At 40.6% G+C, this 20,649-nt stretch overlaps 1 protein-coding gene across 1 annotated transcript; it reads right to left on the bottom strand.

The window, feature by feature from the left end:
- Positions 1-305: 305 nt before the first annotated feature.
- lonp1 (lon peptidase 1, mitochondrial) lies at positions 306-18,770 on the bottom strand. Its single transcript, XM_063460155.1, has 21 exons — positions 18,217-18,770; positions 17,513-17,601; positions 14,685-14,804; positions 14,376-14,544; positions 11,957-12,070; positions 11,777-11,838; positions 11,312-11,441; positions 10,871-10,954; positions 10,711-10,779; positions 9,651-9,802; positions 8,473-8,611; positions 8,189-8,367; positions 7,381-7,468; positions 5,973-6,095; positions 5,778-5,894; positions 5,052-5,192; positions 4,607-4,772; positions 4,439-4,525; positions 4,084-4,211; positions 2,498-2,662; positions 306-1,884 (listed from the first exon to the last, which is right to left on the bottom strand). The coding sequence occupies exons 1-21, from the start codon at positions 18,745-18,747 to the stop codon at positions 1,729-1,731; spliced, it is 3,009 nt and encodes a 1,002-aa protein (XP_063316225.1). The 5' UTR covers positions 18,748-18,770; the 3' UTR covers positions 306-1,728.
- Positions 18,771-20,649: the final 1,879 nt, after the last annotated feature.

The following is a 20,649-nucleotide window of genomic DNA, read 5'->3' as shown; positions in this document are numbered from 1 at the left end:
TGCTGGTAGGCAACTTCTTGTATCAAGTTACTGTAATCACAGAGACGGCAAAAAGTCACCTTTATTTCAAGAAAAATTAGAACTCTACGTTCAGCTCCAGGTCTATGAGAGGATCCTCATCACTGATTAATCTTTGTACTGCTCTTCCCAAATAAGAATGCGTGACGGTGATGTGAGGTCATCTGTTTGATAGATGAACTAGAAAAGTTCCTTTTAGGAAATTAATTCTGCACACACTACCAAAACCACTGAAGAATGACCCAAAGCAGACAGGTGCTTACAAAGTGGCTTAGTCAAAGCCCAGATTTTATTTGCCTTTATCTGTAGGCACAGTTTTAAGGACAAACACGTGTTTCCTTGTCCAGACAAAAAGGAAAAGGCAACAAGTTCTTAATTACTTTTATCCCAAGATTATCTACATTGAGCAAATCTGTAGTGTCTGACATATAACCACTCACTTTAAAATACATAATGGATAATACATGTAACATACATAAGCTTCTACTTGTCAGGGTTGCTTGAGTAGTATCAGCAGCTTTTTATTTGACCAAACAGATGCCTGACAGGATGTTAAAGCTAATTTGAACCTGATCTCTTCCACAGAGTTTTCAGTGGGTTATCTTGTGGTGAGCTGTTGTATTTGAGATGTACTCTGACACGGAGCTAACTGTGTATGGGCTCAATTCAATTCCAATAATAGAATCACAATAGATCTTCGTAGCCACTCTTTATGCTCCAACACTGCATAGATCTATGACAGTCATATAGCAGAAATGAAAAAAAAAACTTACTTTAAGTCATTATTTGATGGGTTTTTAACTTTATTAAAAAATGCAAAAGAAGGAAGTAGCTTTGGTGCAGAAAAGCTGTGAGAGTTGAAAGTAGAACACCTAACACTTTATTCTTTGGAATGCTGTGGCATCTATATAGCATTAATCTGAGTGATCAGTCGAAGTTTTTTTACACTCCGTTTATCTTTCTCATCATGTCTGATTCAAACTTGACTGTTTGCAACACTTTTGGATCATTTGTCGTCATTTTTATCTAATTACATACTTCTTTTTTAAAATTATAAAGTTGAAACAAGCACTTTCATTGCTCACCAAGAGTAGAAAAGTGGTTTATAAATTCCAGTCTATTTAACAATTGTTTAATTTAACTTAATCAAACCATTAAAAATGCCTTCACACAGTCAGAGGTGGGCTAGAACAGGCAACAGCATTCAGTTATGTCTGTTTATTGTTGATTTCAACATCATCATCCTGACATCTGGTATACTACAAATGCACAAAATCTATAAAAGAGTCCATCCACAGACCTGGATGAACAAGCTGCCTGGCAGCAAAGTCCTCAATCTGACTTCTGCTAATCAGTGACATGGTCACGTGTTACCGTCACCATTTGACTTTCCGTGTCCATATTTGGCACATTTCAGTTCAGTGTTGTTGTCTCCATCACAGCTGTACCCACACAGTAAAGGCTTCTATGGTAACTAAAACAGGATCATATGTGAGTGACCAACAAGGCTGCTGCTCCACTGTGATACTGCAACAGATGATGTAGTGCCAAGTCTCTATAACAGGACCTCAGAGTCCATTCAGTCAAAAAGTAACAAGTTGATTTCACCATGTATGTCGAGAATGACACCGCTATTGCTGTTGGGTAATAAATAGGTACCGAGTTGTCAAGTGCCATCAATCTTGGTCAGGTGCTATAGTTGAAAACAGGCTAAGACTCGTTCTGTGGAAAGACGATGGGGTAGATTTGACTGTAGTGATCCACAAAGTGGACCTCCAAGCCCTGAGTGATGTAGTCTGGCAGGTCCGAGAAATCTTTCTTGTTCTCAACTGGAAGGATGATACAGGTCACACCAGCACGACGAGCCTGACAGAGAAGCAAACGAGCAAAGTTAACTGAAAGTTATTCCAAATGACTTCTCTGAAAGTAATCATAATTTTTTGTTGACATGACAGACAGCTAACACAAACACGCACACACACACATACACACACACAGAGCTGTGCTTCTGGTGACTTGGCTCCATATTTCATTGTTGATAAAATAGATTTAGATAGATAGAAGGTAGGCCACTATTGTCCTGGGCTAGTGTAAGTTACATTTCAACACTTATTCAACACAAATAATTGTGTTATTCTGTTAAATGAACACACTTTATTACAGACTGGCAGAATGGATAAGACTTGTTGCTCAGCTGCCACAATAATGCAACTGTTTCATTATTGTTAGCCACAGACATGACCTGCTAGTATATGGCTAATGTAGCTATTGAGCAATAGCTACTCTTTAAACAGCTATCATTAATATGTGTGCTGGCCATGTTAACATTTATGTACCCCTTCAAAGTTGCTGAAATGGGAGCTGTACTGACCTCAAAATCCTTCATGAAGCTGTTTTGTGAGCATCAATTACTTTAGCTGTTAGTTAATGAACGATATCCATGTTAAAGAAATGAGCAAAGAATATTTGTTGTACATACAGCAATCGTCTTCTCTTTGATCCCGCCTACTGGTAGTATTTTGCCCATCAGAGACACCTCACCAGTCATGGCTACATTCTGACGCACGGGCTTGTTGATTGCCAGGGACAAGAGTGCCGTGACAATAGTGCAACCAGCGCTTGGTCCATCTTTTGGAGTTGCCCCCTAGAAACAAGTGAAAATAGACAGGAATGAGCACTGCCAGCCACAGTTCAGTTCTACCATTATCACAAGAAGCATCAACAGGATATTTCTGGTTCATGCATTCATTACATTATTATTGTAGGCTGTAGGCCAAAACGTCCCTTATAAGCTTTTATCTTTCTTGCTGCAGCAAGGCTTTTAACTGACACTAACAGAAGTTAGAACTAATCAATTAGTTGCTTTATATTATTATTTTATTTTAGTTCTGGTTTTATTGTGAACCACATTTTTATCTGTGAAAAGTGGTATATAAATAAATCAAATAATTAAATTAAATTAATTAAAGTGTTACAGTAAGAGTACTGACAGGGACTAGAAAAAGCTATTTCTCCCATATTGGCTTCCATCATTGGCTCCCTGTTAAATCCAAAATCTAAAATCCTGCTCCTCACATAAAAGGTCTTAAATAATCAGGCCCCATCTTATCTTAATGACCTCATAGTACCATATCACCCCATTAGAGCACTTTACTCTCAGACTGCAGGCTTACTTGTTGTTCCTAGAGTATTTAAAAGTAGAATGGGAGGCAGAGCCTTCAGATTCAGCCCCCTCGAATAGAATAGAATAGAATAGAATAGAATAGAATAGAATAGAATAGCCCATTATTGTCATCGTACATGTACAACGAAATTATGGGTGCTGCATGCCAACTGTGTGGGAATAAAATATAAATGGTAGACAGGAGGAATAAATAACAAGCAGGAGAAATGTATACAAACAATAAACGGCCACAAATTGGAGAACAAAGTGCTTGGAAGCAGTGGAAAAGGACTTGGTCCGAGTATAGAGTCTGTGTGTGAGTGACCTTAGTGATGAAGGTTACTCAGACCATGATCAGATTGGTGAGGTGGGTGGGTAGGAGTGGAGTGTGGGGTGGGCAGTGTTTGTTAACAGTCCGAATGGCCCAGGGGAAGAAGTTGTTTGTGAGTCTGGAGGTCACCTGTGCACCTGTTCTCTCTCTTGTGTAACCAGCTCCCAGTCAGGATTCAGGAGACAGACACCATCTCTACTTTTAAGATTAGGCTTCAAACTTTCCTTTTTGATAAAGCATATAGTTAGGGTTGGATCAGGTGACCCTAAATCCTGCTGCTGGAGGATTCTCATGATGCACTTAGTCAGTCAGTCTAACCTAATTGGTTGTGGCAGACGGCCGCCCCCCCTGAGCCTGGCTCTGCTCAAGGTTTCTTCCTGTTAAAAGGGGGTGTTTTCCTCCCACTGTCATCAAAATGCTTGGTCATACAGCACCACCTTATTGTTGGGGTTTTCTCTGCAGTGTTGTAGGGTCTTTACCTTACAATATAAAACGCCTTGAGACAACTGTTGTGATTTGGCGCTTTATAAAATTTAAAATAAAATGGAACTGAAATGAAATAAATGGTTACCTCAGGGACGTGCAGGTGCAGGTGGGAGTTGATGAGGAAGTGATTCTCTGGTTCCTGAGTCATAAGGAATGCTCTGGCGAAGGTTGAAGCGATCTTCGCACTTTCCTTCATAACATCACCCAGCTGACCTGCAGGAGAGCCACATCTTTAGTATCAGTTTACCTGTATTTGTAAAGGATCAGGTTTTTAAAACCACAAGTCCTCTGAAATGGTTTGAAGACTTCCTAACTCTGTTTCTCTGAGATCTGAGATTACGTTTGTAAAGGACTAACTCTGAGCGAAGATTGTTTTTTTCCCTACACCTACACAAACTGTTTTCAATGTGGTGGCACAAGATGGGACATTCCTGACAGACCTGTGACCTCCAATGAGCCCTCTCCTTTAGAGTCCGCTCCTCCTGGAGGCCGGCGGAGTGAAGTCTCGATGAACAGCGTCGATCCTCCTGTACAGGAGATAAATGCAGACTCAGTACAGGTAACTTTTGCTGGTGCTGTGTGTGCGTGTGTGTGTCTCTCTTTCTCACCCAGTGCGGTCCAAGCCAGCCCCATAACCACTCCCGGTGGAGTGACATCATACATCCGATCAACTGTGAAAATAGGTTTACCCACAAACTCCTGCAGGTTTTCAGGAGTGACCATCACTCTAGTTTGTTCACCATTCACAATACAGAACGCCACCTTACGGAAAACCTGTGGGCAATAAACGAAGAACAATAAGGAGATAAATAATAGATAAAAAAAATTGGATGACACAGAAAAAAAACTCATTTTTGGCATAACTGCTATTAAAATGAAAAAGGATGTTTTTGTCACAAAGAACCAGCAACTACATACACACATTATATTCATACCACTACTCCCAAAAAAGAAGTCTTTAGCTTCTGTTACAAGCAGAATGTTGTTTTCTGAGTAGCGAGGGTACGAGCTGATCCTGTACAGTGAGAAATGTGCACTTTTACAATATTTTACCTTTTCAACTTGTTTCTGCAGGTTCCTGACTCCAGACTCCCTACAGTACTGCTTGATGAGCAGACTGAGAGCATCAGATGAGATTGAAGCCTTCTCCTCTGTCAGACCACAGAGTGAGCGCAGCTGTGGCACCAAGTAACGCTACACACAGAAATGGAAAAACAAAAAAAATACTCTGAGGTTGAGCCAAAAGAAAAGAAAAAGCTAATATGCAATGCCCGCCCATCCATCCATCCATCTCTTCCACTTATTAAAGGACGTGTCCACTACCCGCAGGAGGTGCCGTAGGGGTCGGGTGCACTGTCTATGCTGGGCGGCGGCCAAGGGCAGAGACCCTGGTGCCAAAATCATTATTTCAATTTTACAATACATCGGATGCAAAGCCTAAATATTGCGATTTCCCCTAAATATTAAGCTACACTGGGCTCGCTCTTTAATTAATTCTGAGTGATCATATTCATCCTAAACATTTCTATTCTGATGGTAATTAAAATAGTTAAAATTAAATCGAACTGAACTGAAGTAACTGGCCCCTCCACTGGGAACAAGAGCTTGTGGAATGGTTTAATGAAGATTAAAGTTCACATCATATTCTGTCACCTTCGCCGTTATTACACCACCACAATGAAAACACCCACTGTGGTAATATAGTTAAACAAATTGTGTTCATCCCTTAACAGAGCTTTACAGACATTGTAACGTGTAACCCGCATTTGCAGATTTTACCTCAGCAATAGCCAGTTTCTCCTGAGCCACATATCCAGAAACGTTGATCATCTCCATTCTATCCCTGAGTGGCTCTGGGATGGTGTCTATCACATTGGCCGTGCAAATAAACAAAACCTTTACAGGAGGAGACACGGTGCAGATTAAAACCACATATTATGAAGAGCTGTGGAGCACTCGTTACACAGTACCTACCTTTGACAAATCTACAGGAACATCCAGGTAGTGATCAAGAAAGTTGGCATTCTGCTCAGGGTCCAGGAGCTCCAGCAGAGCAGAGGATGGATCGCCCTGGTAACCACGACCCATCTTATCAACCTGGTAATGACACGGTATGAACATCATCACACCATTTTATCACCAGTTATATAAATATTAATGAAACTTGGAAACCAACAACTCCATGCCAACTGGTTAGATCACAAAAATCAGTGCACAAGGTTCACTTGCAGACCTGGCGTGACAGTTTGGATCCATGAAAATAATCATTTGAAACATGTGGTATAACCAGATATTTGAATGGCAAGAGGAATTTGGAATAATTTTTGACCAGGATATGTCCTATGTGCATATTAAATATTTTCTAAATATGTAGGACTGCTTTCTGTCTTTGGTGTAATATTGATATAATTAGACAAATATTGTTTTAGAACAGTGCTGAAAAACTAGTTAGTTAATCCCTTTATTACTTAATAGGATGTATTAATTAAGGAATTTATCATTATCAGGTTGCTCTAAAATCTCCTTGAAAAGCCTTTGGCTGAGCCAGAACAGGGACGCACTGTTGCCTCACAGCAAGAAGGTCGGGGTTTGAATCCATCATCTGGCCAGGACACTTCTATGTGCATTATCCTAATGTCTGCGTGGGTTAAATACAATCCGTTTTATTTCTATAGCACCAAATCAAAACAACTGTTGCCTCAAGGCACTTTACATTGTAAGTTAAAGAGGTTAGATTAATACCAAAAAGAGAGGAAAAACCCAACAAAAAGCACTTTACAATTACACTATGAAACTAGATGCTATCTAAAGTTGCGCTAATTAGATGGGCTACACAGATAAAATATACTATGCCCCACCGTGTGTTGTAGCAGGAACAGGAAGTGATACTGTATCAGCTCAGCAAAGTAAAAAATATGACAGAAATCCAGAGCAGTATGAAGCCTGAGCTTCTACTTTACCCAGCCTATAAACTATCACACTGCTGTTTTACTTACTGATGGTCCCTGAACAGGATTTCAACTGCAGAGATCTCTCAAACTGCTGTCAGCAAAACAACTCAGTGGCTTTAAATTAATTTGACAGTTTCTCCGTTTACTGACTGGGCATTTTTTTTTATATAGACTGCATGATTTTAGTACTGCCATGAATGATATACTGTACAGAAACTTATAGTGACATCCAGTATTTAACTCGAATAAAGATGTCATTCAGTGCCATCCAGAGTATATCAAGCAAAAATATCCATTTATCAAAGTGAAGCTAAAACATCGTATCAGCACAAAAATCGGAAATGAAGAGATGGCTTTCATATTAATGTTGCTTCGGCATAAGTTATGCTGAAATCAGCAGACAACTACAAGAGCATCATCACAACACTCACCTCATCTATCAGCACCAGAGGATTTTCCGTTTTGGTTTTCTTCAGACACTGAATTATCTTTCCCGGCATTGCTCCAACATATGTCCGTCTGGATACACACACATGCAGTTTTTACAGTGAGTGATTTTTATCGTCTTCCTTAAAATGAAAGTTGAATTGTTGCCATTTGGACACAGAGGAGAAGATCAGGACACGCTGTGGATGTTTCCATTAATCTGTGAGAGATCTACAATTACAGAAGGTAACAACCTGAAAGTGGCATCCAGCCAAATTTAATTCAGGGAAGATTTCACTTTTTCTTTGTATGGTCAAGCAGCCAATTAAGTTATTACTCAGAGAAGATTTTCTCTCCTCCCCTCTACCATTCGTACCTGTTCATCAGTGCCATCCCTCATGTCAGCAGGAAAGCAGAGAACATACAATTCAAAAGGTTTGGCTCTAAAACACTTGCGCAGTTTAGGTAAACAGTACTTTAAGTTACTAGCAAAGTGCCGCCCTTTCATTTTTCATTCCATAGTTCGTAGTGACATTAAAAATTCCACCATGATTACAAATTTTGGTGAAGAATACACTAATACTGGCCAATTAAAATAACTAAACGACTCAATCCACAGCACTCCAAGTTTTTTTGTTGCTTGGATGTGTGCACAGTTGCCTTTTTTGATCTTGATTTGCATCCCATCATAGTCCATCACATTTAATTCTACTATTATCTGCCCTTGTGCAGGATGCCACCTTCTCTGCACATGATATTGACAATGTAATCCAGGATAAGGTCTCTCAGGAATAACAGTAGCACAGATCATACCTGTGCCCTTTGATCTCAGCCACATCTGTCATGCCTCCCACGCTGAACCTGAAGTATTCTCTGTTGAGAGCTCTGGCTATCGAGCGGGCGATGGAGGTCTTTCCTACACCTGGAGGACCGTAGAAACACAAGATCTTCCCCTGGGTGGTGCCACGAAGCTGGCTCACTGCTATAAATTCCTGTAAAAAGACAGATGTTCATTTCTATAAAAAAGGATCCACTGTTCTCTGGGTGTGGATATATCTGATGTATGAAATACAGAGTATTAGAGTGTGTGTGCGTACCAGTATGCGTTTCTTAACATCATCCATTCCATAATGGTCTTCTTCCAGGACTTCTTTCGCTCTGTCCAGTAACAAGTTCTCTTCACTGTTGGTGCCCCAGGGCATGCTGGTCAGCCAGTCTAGATAGTTACGGGTTACACTGAAACAAACAGATTCCTGATTACTGCAAACAGTCAATAAAACAAGCAGATGGACAGCCAATGTTAAAACAGCTGGAGCTTTGCTACACGGAGACGTACTTAGGAGAAGCATATGAATAAAAGTTTGACAACATTAAGCCCATTAAGTTATTTTTAACAGATGCTGTATGCAGCTAAACTTTAAAACATTGTAATACCTAAAATGGAAACAAATAAACAGTTCATTCTGAAAGACCTGTGGTTTTTCTCTTTTGAATATTTATTGTTTCTTATCTAATTACTCAACTGATCGATGGAATAATCGAGAGATTACTCAATTACTAAAATAAACAATAGCTGCAGCCCTAACTGAGATTTCCTTTCTCATAAATGTTCTAATTTCTCTATTTTGTTCCTCATCTTCTCTCCTTTGTCTCTCTTTACGTAGGCTCATTTCTTGACTCATTTACACTCAAAGAGAAAGAGGACCAAGGAGAAAGGAGGCTGCCAGGGGAGCTGTGACTGGAGATACACAGGTGTTCGCTTTGTGAAGTCTTTTATACACCAGTAATGTATAAGAGTGGTGTGACACACAGCTGGAGTGCACGAAATATGGTGGGAGCAGAACTACATCAAATATAATGCACAACACATCACATCTACCTGATGTTTCTATAAAACTGCAGCTAAAGCAAAGATGCCTCGATTTGTTAGAAAATGGAGCGATAAAAGGAAGTGAGGGTGCATGAACCAAGTCTCCAGGTAACGTGTTAGCCAGGAGACTGTTTTAGTGATTGGGTTCATTAGATACTGCATAAGTGCAAATACCAATGCAATCACACACACACACCATGGAGCAAAGAGGGGTTCAGATAACACGTGTTAAAGTATCCTTAGCCAAACTCTGCTTCCTCTGTTCTATTTTCCAATAGCATAACTACATAAACTACATTTCCCTCTATTCTGTTTAGTAGTTTTCAAGTTGACTCCTGTTTTGTTTTTAGTGTAAAGTGGTATTGTGGTTCAAAGGCCTTTGAAGACTAAAACAAGACGACTAACTTGAACTCTGATGAATGGTTGTCCAGAAGACCCAGCTTGTTGAGTTCTTCGTTGATCACGTCCATTATATGCTGAGGGACCGTCCTATCTTTGAGTCTTTCACGAAACTTCTCCTCAATAGCATCTTTGTCCTCCTTTTCCAGACCCAGCTCCTAATGACAAAAACACAGAATATTTTATGAGCCACATCTTCACACGCCTGCTGCATCCACGTCACATGCTCCTACTGTACTCTGAGTGCAGCTCACATTTTTTTTGCCTATGATAAAGATAAAATTATACATTTGAATCTGAAATTGTGTATGCAGCTGCCAAGAGAACAATACCAAAAGCATATAAATGGAAAAAATGGTTCAAAGTACACCAGACAGGTGATTTGATGTAGTATGCAGTCATTTAAGCCCCTTTTCCATTAGTACCTACTCACATCGACTCGGCACGGTTTGGCACAGTTTTCCCATTACGTCATGCTGTAGTACCTGGTACCAGGTACTTTTTTAGTACCTTCTCGCCCAGGGCTCCAAGCGATACGAGCAGGTGCTAAAATGTGACGTCAGACGACTACATGCCACTAGATGGCTGGTCATTTGATGAGTTCACGAAAATCAAATCCGCCATTTTTGAAACCTGAAAACAAGAAATGGCTACAAATACATTGCTGTGATCCCAGAGAATAACAAAATGCCACAGACCGAGCTGCAGGTATATTCTTGCCTCAACATCCACCTTTGTTGTAGCATTCGTGTCGCATACTAATTACCTCGCGGGACGCTCTGACGACATGCGTGTCAGATAGCACTGTTTGTCATAGAAAACCGGTCGATCTAAGTCGAATTGTGGCGAGTCGATCGGAGTAGGTACCAACGGAAAAGGGGCTTTAGGTGTCAGCTGTGCCGGATTGAGACTATTGGCTTGTAAGACGTGTCTTAACAGTATGCTGACAGTTGACTGCTGCAAGCCCCCAGAGTTTTTGAGAGCCCAAGTGTTTCTCCTGAATGACTTTGGGTCTGTCAGGCAAAGGGAAGACAGAGGTGGTCTGTCACAGATTAGTCTGGTGTACCTTCTTAATGATCTTGAGCTGCTCCTGCAGCAGGTACTTCCTATGGGTCTGTTTGATCTTCTCTTCCACCTGAGAACATAGAAGAGACACGGATGAATGGCCAAGGGTAACAACCTAAGCAGAAGTTATTTAATACTTCAACATTATGATGACGTCTGACCTCACGACCCAAGCGCTGCTGTAGCTTACTCAGCTCGTACTCCTTCTTGAGTAAAGACAGAGCCTTGTAGAGGCGTTTCGGGATCTGCTTGGACACAGGAACAGGACTCAATGAACTGCACACAGAACCTTTAATGAACAGAACTCTGCTACACTGATTTCATGAACTAGAACAGCAGAGTTGGAGATGAGAATACATTTCTGTAGTAATCTCTCAGTAACAAAAAAACCAAACAAAAAACACTGCTTTCTTGATTTATTATTATTTTGTATGAGAAAAGCGTTTCTTAATATGTCTGTACACACGCATAAACGAGGGCATTCGAATGAAATAAAGACACTCCACTCAGAGTTGAGTCACGAGTTAGCAAGTCACTGGTTGCTTTGGAAAATGCTCACACACTGAGTGTCATAAAGGTCTATAAGCAGGCAGACTGCTCACATTAGTCTCCTCCAGGACGTCTTGTAGTTCATGCGATTCAGCTCCCGTCAGAGCTGCTCCCATGTCGCTGAGATAGATGGGGTTATCAACCACACGCTGACCAGCCTGCATCATCTGAAGGACCGACTCTCTGGTTCACACACAAACAAGCACATTTCAGAAAACTTCCCTTTCATCAATACTACAGTTGGATTTTGTTTTCATCCCGACAGCCTGGAACTAATATAAACATCTGACTTTAAAGTGTTTTCATTGGCAAATTAGAAAACAGCCTAATTCAGCATCAGCTGAAAAGGTGCACCAAGCACAGATTGCCTGGAAATTGCTTTAAGATGTTGAGTGCTGAACACCCTTACTAGGTTTATAGAATGGAAACTTGAAACTACAAGCAGTATAAAGTAAAAAAGTAAAGTAAAATGAAAGTTTACAGATTGTATATGATAAAACTGAAATGGTAGAACTGACCTGTAGAGGGGGTTAAGTGCAATGATGTCTCTGATGGTCTTTACTATCTCTGCTGTCAGCGCCTGTAGAACACATGACATTACAGACGTGTTAAAGAATGACAAACCGTTTAATTTTAAAAAAAAAATCACTTGATTGAAGATGATGTCATGACACGCTACTTTGATGCGTTTTCTGTACCTTGACCTCCTCGGTGACGGTGAACTGTTCATGCTGAACATTGTCCACTTCGACCATCAGGATGTTGGAGGAGGGCAAAGGTTGAAGCTCTGGACTCAGGTCTGCCTCTGATATCTGAATAGAACAAAAATAATTACTATCAATGTGGAAAGGACTGTAAACTATAAATATTACTATACCCATCAGTAATGACACATTATCAAAAAACAAAAATCAAGATGCACAGCATGGTGGACATTGACTGAACCAAATAGTTTAAAACCATCCTTAACAAATGTAGGTCATGTTGAAAGCTTACACACTTCTACAAAGTGAACTTTTATATATTTTTTTAATTTACTTAAGCTGCCAATATACCCTCCGCTGTGGTTTCTTCACACACCGCCGCATCATCATCATCATCACCATCACACAGATGCAGTGATTTATTCCCCCAGTTAACAAGCAAGAAGTCGCTGCAGTATTCTGCTAAACAATAGGTGTCGCCACTCAGATAAAACTGTCCAGCAGGACAAGCACAGAGATGAGTCCACTGTCAGAGGACATAAGAAGATCATTTGTAACCTTCACTAAAGCTGTTTCTGTGCTGTGATGAGCTCTGAAACCTGACTGAAACTCTTCAAATAAGCCATTCCTCCACAGATGATCTGTTAGCTGTTCGACAACTACTCTTTCAATAATCTTTGAGATAAAAGGAAGGTTGGAGATTGGCCTATAATTAGCTAAGACTGCTGGGTCTAGAGATGGCTTTTTAAGTATTGTTTAACTACTGCCAGCTTGAAGGCCTGTGGTACATAGCCGATTATTAGAGATAGGTTGATCATATTTAAGATTGAAGCATCAATTAATGGCAGGACTTCTTTGAGCAGTTTTGTAGGAATCGGGTCTAAAAGACACGTTGATGGTTTGGAGGAAGTAATTAGTTAACTCAGAAAGATCAACTGGAGAAAAAGAGTCTAAATAAATACCAGTGGTACGGAAAGCAACTGTACATAATGTTATGTCTGTGAGATGATTATTATGAGTAATTTTTTCTCTAAAGGTTAATTTTTTTTTGTGAATAAGTTCATGAAGTCATTACTAGTTAATGTTAAAGGGATGTTTGGCTAAAACAGCGCTCTGACTTTTTGTCAGCCTGGCTACAGTGCTGAAGAGAAACCTAAGGTTGTTCTTATTTTTTTCAATCAGTGAAGAATAGTAAGATGTTCTAGCTTTATGGAGGGCTTTCTTATAAAGCTGCAAACTATTTCCAAATGACGATCTTCTAAATTTGTGATATGCCATTTCCGCTCCAGCTTACGAGCTACCTACTTTAAGGTGCGTGTATGAGAGTTATACCAGAGTGTCAAATACGTCTGATTTGAGGCTCTATTGTTCACAGGAGCTACAGTATCCAGAGTCATACGTAGTGAGGAGTCAAAATTATTAACAAGATAATCAACCTCTGTTGCAGTAGTGTTCAGGTTCTGCTCTGCTCTGTGTTGGTACAGGGCAAGATGATAACAGTGGGTGGATTATATCCTTAAACTTAGTTACAGCACTTTCAGAAAGACATCTACTGTAATGAACTCTACTCCCCACTGCTGTGTGATCAATTATTTTAAATTGAAATATTATTAGGAAATGATCAGACAAGAAAGGGGTTTTCAAGAAACTCTTAAAATGTTCAGTCTCTATGCCATATGTTAGAACAAGATCTAGAGTTTGATTAAAGTGTATCCACCGATTTCAAACTGCTCCAACATCTCCCTCCGTGTCTGTATGTCTCTGAGCTTCTGTTTAGGATTATTATTAAAATGGAGCTAAACCATCACCGTACAGTTGTGTCTTCAACCCGGCTGCGACGGCCGCTGTTCAATACCCCAAGTTACAGAAATCAAGATGTGCACGACCGACCGACGGGACACAAAGATTGTGTCTCACGACACAGGGTGTGTGAAAATCGTCAAGCGACACCTACGATACAAGCAACACGGCAACATGAAAACGCCTTACACTGTGATTGTATACATTTGGGGGAAATCTGATCAAACCTGCCATGCTTTTTTATAGCAGGTTTAGTTTGCTTGTGAACCCTGTGCCTAGAAACGATGCTGGTTTAGTCTATATGTGGTTACCTTGAAGTTTCCTGCAGTTAGGCATGTGCAAGGAAGCATTACCTAAACAATGCTCCTGTGTTGGTTTAATCTCAGGCTCCACCGTTCCTGTTAATGACTTTTTCTTTGTACTGTTTTGCTTACACATAACTTTATGTAAAAGCATGCCCCCTTGGACCACCGTATACAGTTAACTTTAAAGCCGAGAACAACTTAAGAGGAGGTCCAAAAGAAAATGAACGCTGTGGTGAAATGAATCTTTGTGTCCTTCTCTCGACTGCGTGCATAGAAGGCATATGTGATATAAGGCTCCTGTTACTCACCTTGTCCTCAAGCTGCTCTGGCAGAGAACTGAGATGGTCCTTGCGGCTGCGTTTGGTTTTGCGTCTTTGTGTAGGTTTCTGGTGGGACTCTGGCTCAGACTCTGACTCTGACACAGTTGAAGCTATTTCCTCTTCAGGCTCCACCTGCAGCTCTTTTGTGATCCGGATCCTTACAGCCCAGATGATATACAGAAGAAATAACATACATACTCATAAGTGAGAGCACTGTCTCCAGAGTTCTAATGAAACCAATCCCTATGCCCTTTAACCTAAAATTTCTCACCCATCAGTAATAGCAGTACATCTAACCTGCGGTGTCCCATGACAATCATCCTCAGCTTGTCTCCCAAGTCCTGCATCTCGTGAATCTGAACAAAGGTTCCTGTGGTGTAGATGGCATCTATAGACTCCACTACATCCGACTCGTTACTGCAACAGACAGAAAGACATGTTTACTATCAAAACACCAGACAGAGAGCAGGTCTCTTAAATGGACTTGTCCAGGAAAATGAAACAATGCTTTTATCAGGTGGATAAATTGGTCAGTCAGCCACCTAGACTGCAGAAACACAAAACAACCTGGTTGTTCAAACAAAGATAAGGCAGACGCAGAGAAACGCAGACGCAAACGCTGAAGCATCTACGATGGCAGAAGCACAAACCGAAATGGTCATCACACCAAAAATAACAATCTTGCAAAGACCAAAAAATGAGCTTGAAAAAGCCGGAAGACCAAATCCTGAAAAGTCTCCTGTGGCGCAAGCTCAAAAGGAAATGTTGGTGAAACCAAAGAAAACAAAAAAGCAAAAAAAGTGGCTGAAGAACCAAGAAGACCAATTACTCGGGCATATGCCCGGGCTCTTCTTGAAGCTCAAAACAACATGGGTGATGGAACAAACCCGAGAAATGAAGAAATGCAAGAAAATACTGAAGCCACTTCTGAAAGGGAAAACCCTGAATCCCTCACTATTTCAAAAGCAAAGGAGGGAGAGGGAAACGTGAAGAACCCCAGCAGACAAAACCCTGGGCCTAATGGAGGGACTTGGCAATATCAGCCCAATCCCAGATTTAGACCCCTGGCAGTGTCCAGTTTAACCCATGGCACGAGATTGCTGCTCTCAGACAGCAACTGAAAGTCTCCCAGAGCCATCAGAACGCCCTTTATTTATTGGGGGCTTTTTAAACATCAACTTCTGATAAGCTCACTGACATCAAATCTAGGACTCAGCAGATATGGAAATGGATGATTTGTCATCAAGTGAGGAATCATTCATTTAAAACATATTTGCTGAGTCATATTTAGTTGTATATAAATATGATTTCTGGGACACTAAGGCCAATCACAGACTAATTTGGACAATTGGGAAGATATAAATTGCAAAAACTGGAAAAAAAATAGATGTGTCATTGTTTCATACAGATTTCAAATAACATACCATTTGATGTCAACATACCTTTGTTACATATGCAGTGCTTGTGGTCTTATATTCTTATGATTCTGTTCATTTTATGAGTATATCCTTCTGCCTTGCTTCACATATTTAATGCTGCTTGGCTAGCTTTAGTCATGCTAGCATCAGCACAAGTAGAAACAGATAAACATCAGAGACATCGCATGGCTTGTGTTTATGTTCAGAGTAGGGCTGGGCCATATCATACCATTCACGGCAATACCGGTATAATGTTGGGCAACGATAAGAAAATGAAATATCACGATAGAATATGGGTAAAACGCGCATGAGCAGTGCGTTTGTTTTCATACGCACATGGCGGAAAAAGCATGGCGGCAACGGAGAATGAGAAGGGCGAAAGCGGATCGTTGAATGAAACGGATGAACCAGAATTGGTTTGTAAAAATGCTGCAACTTCAGTGGTGTGGAACTGGTTTAGCTTTCGTCCATCAGATACAAAACAAAGCACTATTTTTGGTAGAGCATGCTAGTGGGCCGTGGTTATTACCATGTTTTTTGGAAAATACGGCACACTTAAAATCAATCCTTTGATTTTTCTGAAAATCGACAGTGCCCCTTATAATCAGGGGTGCACATAAGTGGTCTGCAGGTGCGCATTCGCTGTCAAAATAAAAGACGTGCACCAGATAAGAAGGTGCAACAGCAGAGCCACGCGATGGCTTTACTGTCAAAAACAGTTGTTTGTCTGTCTGTAGTGTGATTATATTAAATATAAGAGAAAGAGAGAACTTTAAGAAATTCTACAGTGACCATCAAAACAATAAAAAAATATTGTCGTAAACAGTTTATTTTGCAACACCACGAAACAAACGATAGCGTAATATGAAATCATAGACCTTTTCATATCGTCATCCGATATATATATCGCTATATCGAACAGCCCTACAGCAGCCTACACCTATTGCAGCATAACTGAGATGCACAGTCCTGTGCAAAAGTCTTGAGCCAGTCCAGTCTTCTGATGTGAATAAAGTTTAAAGCAAAATTTTTTTCCTCTTTATTTCACCTGCAATGCTGCATACAGTACAGGTACTGCCGCTAGGGAAACATAATTACCAGGGTTAGCCATTTCCCAAAGCCTTTGGTCTCACTGTGACTGTTGGATAAATGGACTGCAATAGTGTTAGCAACTGCAGTATGTCTTTGTGGGCTTAATGGATCCATCGACATGCGGTACACACTGGCTCTTATGGACGTCTGAGTTGGCACTGGATGATTCACTTATTAATCACTGCACTATTTTTCTTGGCCTGCATTATACTGTAGCCTGAAGTCTGTTTTTGCTCTACAGCACTCTTTGCGTATTATTTGTCTATACCACAATGATGACGTAGTGAATCAATTGGCATTCAGTTTTCCCCCAAGGCAAAGGAGAAGTGCTGACATCTGAAAGGATGGCAATTCTATGAAAATGCTTTAAGAAAACAGCTGCTTTGGTAACTTCTTCAGTCCGACCCCTCTGCTGTCAAACTAAAAACGCCACTCAACTAGTATTCTATAGATTAATCCATCAACTAATTGAGTATAACAATAAATTATATTTGTAAAGTATAGACTGTATAACCACATGGAGCAAAAACACACCACTGAGATCAGTATTCATCTTGAGGCATGCAACAACCTGGTGATCAGTAATTCAACTGGAGAAGTGACTTCCAAACTTACGCATCCTCTCTCTTCATGAAGACTCCAGCATATGGCTGAGCCAGACGCACCTTCCTCCTCAGCAGTTCCATCAGTGCTTTGTTTTTAACCTGACATGAAGAGAGAAACATCACACACACTGGAATACAATAAACAGTAGTTTCCAGGGGTTGTCTGGAAAATGACCTTATCGGTTGTGAGACATTTTACTTTATTGACTAAATAAAGAAGAGAAACTAAGTCTTAATTTAAAAAAAGAAAAAAAAAACAGCAGCAACAACAGCAAAAACAATGTGCTATGCAACAGCATTTCTACCCACTCCTCACACACCTTTGTGGCAGTCACATGGTGTTCTCTTCAAAATGTGTAGTTTTAAACAGACACTGAGATAATAATGGTATTGTGGCATTAACTGAAACGAAGACACACTTCTACTTCTGAAGCACAATTTTAACAACCTTAATTAACCAGAGTTTACAGGTTATAAAACATATACACTATACATGACAGTAACTAAATGTTCCAAAGATTAGGAGCCACCACTAAAAAAAAAAAGGCTTCAGTTTAAGACTGGACTTCCTCTGATAACCTAAGGTGTACTAAGTTTTACCGAAGACCGTTTTAATGTCAAATCACTCTCAGTTTGTTGCGTGATTGCGTCACCCTCATACCCTTCAACCAGACCAAGTAGCGGATAGAATTTGCAAGGTTACATCAGGCTCACCTCGATGATCTTGATGAAGCGGGGGAACACCGGGTTCCTGCTAACGGCAATCAGAGGCACATTGGGAAACACCTCGGGGACCATCATGGGGGTGAGAGCCGTCATCTGAACCCCGTTGTAAGGTGCTCCGCCGTCTCCCCCAGGCTCTTCTCCCCCGGAGCTTGCGCCGTCCTCGCCATCCTGTCCAGAGAAGCCCGCACCTGCCCGGTTTCCATACATCCTACACTGAAGCGTATACGGTCCACAGCTCCGGGTGAGGACACTGTCTTGGAAGTGTGGAACGGCCCCGACACGTATCCACCGGTGAGGTCTGCCGGTCAGCCTGCTGCCAGCTGTCAGTGCTGTTGTGGGGGACGTGCATGTTTTCTGTGGGGTCCCGATGCTGGTGTAGAACCGCGCTGGCTGTTGCCGGCTCAGTGGTGATGTCTCGGTCAAGCGGGAGACAACGCCAGGCCAGTGTAGTTTAGCAACAAAAGCCGAATTTCTGTGCAGTTGTTTAGCAGCTCCTATCATCTTGACACAGGTGGCCATGTTTATCTGGAGCCTTCTACGGCTGCACGTGACGATCCGTCTTCCGTCCAATATTGATGACGTAGTGTTGCTCACGCAACGGTTCTAGAACAATGGTGTCAAACGTAAGGTCGGGGCCAGAATCGACCGAGGACAGACTTGTATCTAGTCCACCCTAAGGTTTCTGGGAAAAAAATGATGAAGGGCATAGGTTTTTAACTTTAGGTTTTACAGATTTTGTACTGACTGAAGACTTCACCAGCTGGCATTCATACTACTCCAAAATAGTTAAGTAATAGTTAAAAAATTAAATGACACACAAAAAAAACCCCGTTTTCCCACTATCTAGTACAGAAATTTCTGGGAGTCTTTTGTTTTGATTTTTTTTTAAAGCAAGTCACAGTTTGTTGAAAGAAAGACAGAGAGCAAGAAGAGAGAGTTTTTGTTTTTAGAGTAACAAAAAGAACAAAAACTTTATGTTTTATAAATACAGGTCAGTCTGGGCAATGAGCTAGTAGAACTTTGTAATTTTACACATTTTTCATGAAGAAACACTGGAGACGTACTTTTGAAACATCTTTTTCTAATACTTATAAGATATCTCAGGGATTATGTGTAGTTAAATGTGTTTACACTGACAGAAATGATTTCTTTATTTTGTTAGTAGATGTATTAATGACAATAATGCATTAATTTGTGTTGTATTTGATACTACTGCTACTACTATCAGTGATGGTCGAGCATTGCTGAACACATCCTATGCCCACTAGGTGGCGATGGAGAATACCATTTGACCAAATGACCAACTGACGCATAACATGGTTGGAACCACTAGTTAAAATGTAATCTAGATCAATAATGATTATAACCTACTATGTCTTTCCTCTTCCCACTAGGAGGTGCTCTAACTATTGCAGCCAAATGGCACATCAATCTGTTCAGGGCTCGACTCTCATCATGCCTGTGAAGCTTGGGAGAGATTGGCGAATGGTCAAGCTCAACGTGCAGCCATGACCACACCTTTTCACGAAACTTCAAAAGCTTTGTAATTTAACATCATTGAGGTGGGCCGTTCTATGTAAACTCACAATGTTCACACTGAATCGCCATGATGGTCTGACGGTTATTCTCACCACTTTTGAGGAGGATAGGTTGGCCACGCCCTATGATGAAAACTCAAAAACTATGCCATTTGAAATGGCCCAGGTCTGTAGTTGAGACTGACCAACTGTCCCACAGCCCAATAAAGGAGATGTGGAAATAGCTTCAGTCTGTTGCAGACTAATGTGAAATTCATTTGATTGATTAAAAAGACATTCTTAGTGTGTGTTCTTCCCAGAGATGTAATAGAAAGTCAGCAGCAGATCTGAATCAAGTATTACAACATTTTATACATTTTCTGAATCACCAAATTAGTGCAATCCTGTGACAATGTGACACACAGTTTGTACTTCATTCCGTGGTTTTGGTGAAGTACAGTTTAAGAGGCTGCACTTAAAACAACTCCAGTAGCTGTGTTACAGGTAGAATTTGGAGAAAATGCCATTAGAAATCAAAATCAGCTACTGGGCCAATTGACATGGACAAGATCATCCAAGACAAGACTTTCTTATACCTTGCTGAAAGAACAAGGATTTTTTAAAATTCACATACAGTACAGATATATACTGCTCTGTACTATAATTAAGTCCAAATCTATACAGATGCATCAAATACAGCCAGTCAAACTGGGATAGCATTAACATGTTGCAGAGTTTCACATCAAAGCAGGGGTAGGGATCAGTGATTGGTTATTAGTTTACAAGGAGAAATGCCCATAGTACTTTCAGCGTTTCAGTGGATTGAAGATGTAAAAACATTAAGATCAGTAATTTGTTCACATTCAAGTTCATTGTTAGTTTGCCAGTTTGCAGCACAGTCATT

This window comes from Pelmatolapia mariae, linkage group LG17 (assembly GCF_036321145.2).
Source record: "Pelmatolapia mariae isolate MD_Pm_ZW linkage group LG17, Pm_UMD_F_2, whole genome shotgun sequence".
Classification (NCBI taxonomy): Eukaryota; Metazoa; Chordata; class Actinopteri; order Cichliformes; family Cichlidae; genus Pelmatolapia; species Pelmatolapia mariae.
This window is presented reverse-complemented; position numbering and strand designations above follow the sequence as displayed.